The sequence below is a fragment of the Piliocolobus tephrosceles genome, chromosome 8, assembly GCF_002776525.5.
Source record: "Piliocolobus tephrosceles isolate RC106 chromosome 8, ASM277652v3, whole genome shotgun sequence".
NCBI lineage: Eukaryota > Metazoa > Chordata > Mammalia > Primates > Cercopithecidae > Piliocolobus > Piliocolobus tephrosceles.
In genome coordinates, this window is record NC_045441.1 from 132,586,391 (window position 1) to 132,590,550 (window position 4,160).

Genomic DNA, 4,160 nt, shown 5'->3' on the forward strand with positions numbered 1-4,160 from the left:
ATGGATTAGAGACTTAAATGTTAGACCTAATACCATAAAAACCCTAGAAGAAAATCTAGGTAGTACCATTCAGGACATAGGCATGGGCAAGGACTTCATGTCTAAAACACCAAAAGCAACGGCAGCAAAAGCCAAAATTGACAAATGGGATCTCATTAAACTAAAGAGCTTCTGCACAGCAAAAGAAACTACCATCAGAGTGAACAGGCAACCTACAGAATGGGAGAAAATTTTTGCAATCTACTCATCTGACAAAGGGCTAATTTCCAGAATCTACAAAGAACTCAAGCAAATATACAAGAAAAAAACAAACAACCCCATCCAAAAGTGGGGAAAGGATATGAACAGACATTTCTCAAAAGAAGACATTCATACAGCCAACAGACACATGAAAAAATGCTCATCATCACTGGCCATCAGAGAAATGCAAATCAAAACCACAATGAGATACCATCTCACACCAGTTAGAATGGCAATCATTAAAAAATCAGGAAACAACAGGTGTTGGAGAGGATGTGGAGAAATAGGAACACTTTTACACTGTTGGTGGGATTGTAAACTAGTTCAACCATTATGGAAAACAGTATGGCAATTCCTCAAGGATCTAGAACTAGAAGTACCATATGACCCAGCCATCCCACTACTGGGTATATACCCAAAGGATTATAAATTATGCTACTACAAAGACACATGCACACGTATGTTTATTGCGGCACTATTCACAATAGCAAAGACTTGGAATCAACCCAAATGTCCATCAGTGACAGACTGGATTAAGAAAATGTGGCACATATACACCATGGAATACTATGCAGCCATAAAAAAGGATGAGTTTGCGTCCTTTGTAGGGACATGGATGCAGCTGGAAACCATCATTCTTAGCAAACTATCACAAGAAGAGAAAACCAAACACCGCATGTTCTCACTCATAGGTGGGAACTGAACAATGAGCTCACTTGGACTCGGGAAGGGGAACATCACACACTGGGGCCTATCATGGGGAGGGGGGAGGGGGGAGGGATTGCATTGGGGAGTTATACCTGATATAAATGATGAATTGATGGGTGCTGACGAGTTGATGGGTGCAGCACACCAACATGGCACATGTATACATATGTAACCTGCACGTTATGCACATGTACCCTAGAACTTAAAGTATAATAAAAAAAAATAAATAAAAAATAAAAAAAAAAAAAAAGACAAACCCACAGAAGTAGAGAGTAGATTGGTGGTTGCCAGGGTTCGGGAAGGGGAAATGGGGAGATATTGGTGAAGGGGTATGAAGTTTCGGTTATGCTAAGTGAACGTGCTTTGGAAACCTAATGTATGGTAGTATGAGTATAGTAAACAATAGTGCACTGTATACTTGAACTTTCATCAGAGGGTAGATCTTAAGTGTTCTCACTATACATGAAAAAACTGAAAACAGGAACTATGTGAGGTGGTAGATATATTTTAAAAGGAAATATTTTTACTTTCAACATGGTCTTATGGGGACCTCTTTTTGATGTTGGTGTTAGACTCACATATGCCTTGGGTACCTCGGGGTGGCAGACAGACTGTCAAGTGGCCCTGCCTGTCCCTCAACCCTGGTATTGGGCCTTTGTGTAACCTCCTTCTTCTGAGTGTTGTTGGTGACTGTGACTTGCTGCTAGCCAATAGAATATGGCAAAGGTGATAGGCTGTCACTCCAACGATTGTGTTATGTTATTTAAGACCCTGTCTTGTTAGCAGACTCCCTTTAGAGACTGCTGACTTGACGTGAGTGGCCATGCTGAAACAGCTCACTTGGCAGAGACTGCGAGAGGCCTCTAGGACCAGAGAGCAGCCTCCCACCAACGCCCAGCAAGAAACAGGGGCTCTCAGTCCTGCTTCGAAAGGCCCCTCAGCCACAGGATAAGGAATTCTCTCACTGGAAATACAAAACCCGCTTAAACAATTATCATTTACGTCTTGGGATTCATGGAGGATATAAGTACAGATTTGGATGGAGAGGTAGAAGAGGTATTTGATTTTGAAGGGATTTGTGCTCAAAGGCAGCAAGGTAAGCGTGGATGTGTAACAGGGAAGTGCTGACACAGAATTCTTTGGTGTCACTATTTTTCCTAGGTATCTCCTATACTTGTCTCTGCATTTGAAGTCTTGAGAATGTTCTGATGGGAAGAGGAGTGTTCATATGGCCTGAGGATAGAACTCAGTCACAGAGACCCAGACAAATCATAGACATTGATACTAACCATGGCAGCATGCAGGCAAAACCGGACAAGGCAAATTAGAGTAGTTTGCAGGTCTAGTGGTAACTGACACTAGGAGAAATTTGCATCCTGTCTGAGCCAAGAGCACACCTCTCCTCTTTAGCCTGAGCATCCTCCTCTTTAAGTGAGCTCTGGTTCAGATGCAGAACCTGACCACTCTTTAGCACTCCTAGGAAAGATTAAAAGCAGGACTGTGGCTAGGGGCAGGGAGGAGGCCAGGGACCAAGGCACTCAAGTGGGGACTGCAGGAGGGGTCAGAATGCAAGCAGCACTGAGGGTCTTCTTCATGTTGCTCTTTAGCCTGCTGAGTCTTCTGGGGATTGCAGCGAATGGCTTCATTGTGCTGGTGCTGGGCAGGGAGTGGCTGCGATATGGCAGGCTGCTACCCTTGGACATGATCCTCATTAGCTTGGGTGCTTTCCGCTTCTACCTGCAGTTGGTTGGGACAGGGTACAACTTCTATTACTCTGCCCATGTGGTCGAGCACTCTGGGGGTCTCAGCCAACTGTTCTTCCATCTACACTGGCACTTCCTGAACTCAGTCACCTTCTGGTTTTGCAGCTGGCTCAGCGTCCTGTTCTGTGTGAAGATTGCTAACATCACCCACCCTACCTTCCTGTGGCTGAAGTGGAGGTTCCCAGGGTGGGTGCCCTGGCTCCTGTTGGGCTCTGTCCTGATCTCCTTCATCATAGCCCTGCTGTTGTTTTGGGTGAACTGCTCTGCATATCAAGAATTTTTAATTAGAACATTTTCTGGGAACATGACCTACGAGTGGAATACAAAGACAGAAATTTACTATTTCTCGTTCGTGCAACTGGTCATCTGGTCAATTCCTTGTTCTGTTTTTCTGGTCTCAATTATGCTGCTAATTAATTCTCTGAGGAGGCATACTTGGAGAATGCAGCACAACGGCCACAGCCTGCAGGACCCCAGCACCCAGGCTCACACCAGAGCTCTGAAGTTCCTCATCTCCTTCCTCATTCTTTATGTTCTGTCCTTTCTGTCCCTGATCATTGATGCCACAAAATTTATCTCCATGCAGAATGACTTTTACTGGCCATGGCAAATTGCAGTCTACCTGAGCGTATCTGTCCATCCCTTCATTCTCATCTTCAACAACCTCAAGCTTCAAAGTGTGTTCTGGCAGCTCCTGCTGTTGGCAAGGGGCTTCTGGGTGGCCTAGATGGCATGGTCTCCTTATCTAGACCCCCAGAAAGGAAAGGTGAGGATGGCAGAGCTGTGGCCCATCGACATGGAGGTGTTTTCATAGGTAGATGAGTACTGGGTCGTGCTATGGGGTTCCTCCTCTGGGAAGCAGAGGAGACAAGGAATTCTGGGAACTCTCAGCATGCTTCCCTTCTGTGGAATATTATTAAGATGCAATCCCATGGATTCCAGAGAGCCAGTCTTGCTCAGAAGTTCAGAAGATGTTAATACCATGCCATGCTATCTTTATGTTTGTACCCCTTTGTCATGTGGAAGGCTTCAGTTAAAAGTGTTGATTAACTGTGCCGTTCCATCTCCACTGCCTTTCAGAAAGTTAAGAGCAAGTATTTGTCTCTATGGCTGAACTGAGATGTGGATAGGGAAGCGACAGCCTTCTTGAGGACAAATGTCATGGTCACTATGAGAGCCCCAAGGGACAGGCAGTTGTGGCAGGCACTGGGCTGTGAGTTCTGATTGCCCTTTACTGCATGAAGATACTTTGTCTCCACACAAACTGGGATAATCTGGTTTTCATTTTATTAAGTGTACTGGAAGATTTCTTTACGCCACCCGGTCTCTTTTCTCATTAACATTTCTGACTTCAATTTTCTCTTCTCTGAAGTCTGAGTAGTAGCCAGACTTTTTTCTTGTTTATCATTCCTTTAGAGAAAAGACACATTGTGGCTTTCTTTTCTTCCT

The 4,160-nt window shown here is 44.6% G+C and overlaps 1 protein-coding gene across 1 annotated transcript; it reads left to right on the forward strand.

Annotated features, from left to right (window-relative positions):
• Positions 1 to 2,514: 2,514 nt before the first annotated feature.
• On the forward strand, positions 2,515 to 3,438 carry TAS2R41 (taste 2 receptor member 41). Its single transcript, XM_023184876.1, has one exon. It carries the CDS (start codon positions 2,515 to 2,517, stop codon positions 3,436 to 3,438), a length of 924 nt encoding a protein of 307 aa, XP_023040644.1.
• Positions 3,439 to 4,160: the final 722 nt, after the last annotated feature.

Coding starts and splice junctions, on each gene's coding strand:
- TAS2R41 (XM_023184876.1), top strand. CDS start 2,515: ATGCAAGCAGCACTGAGGGTCTTCTTCATGTTGCTCTTTAGCCTGCTG.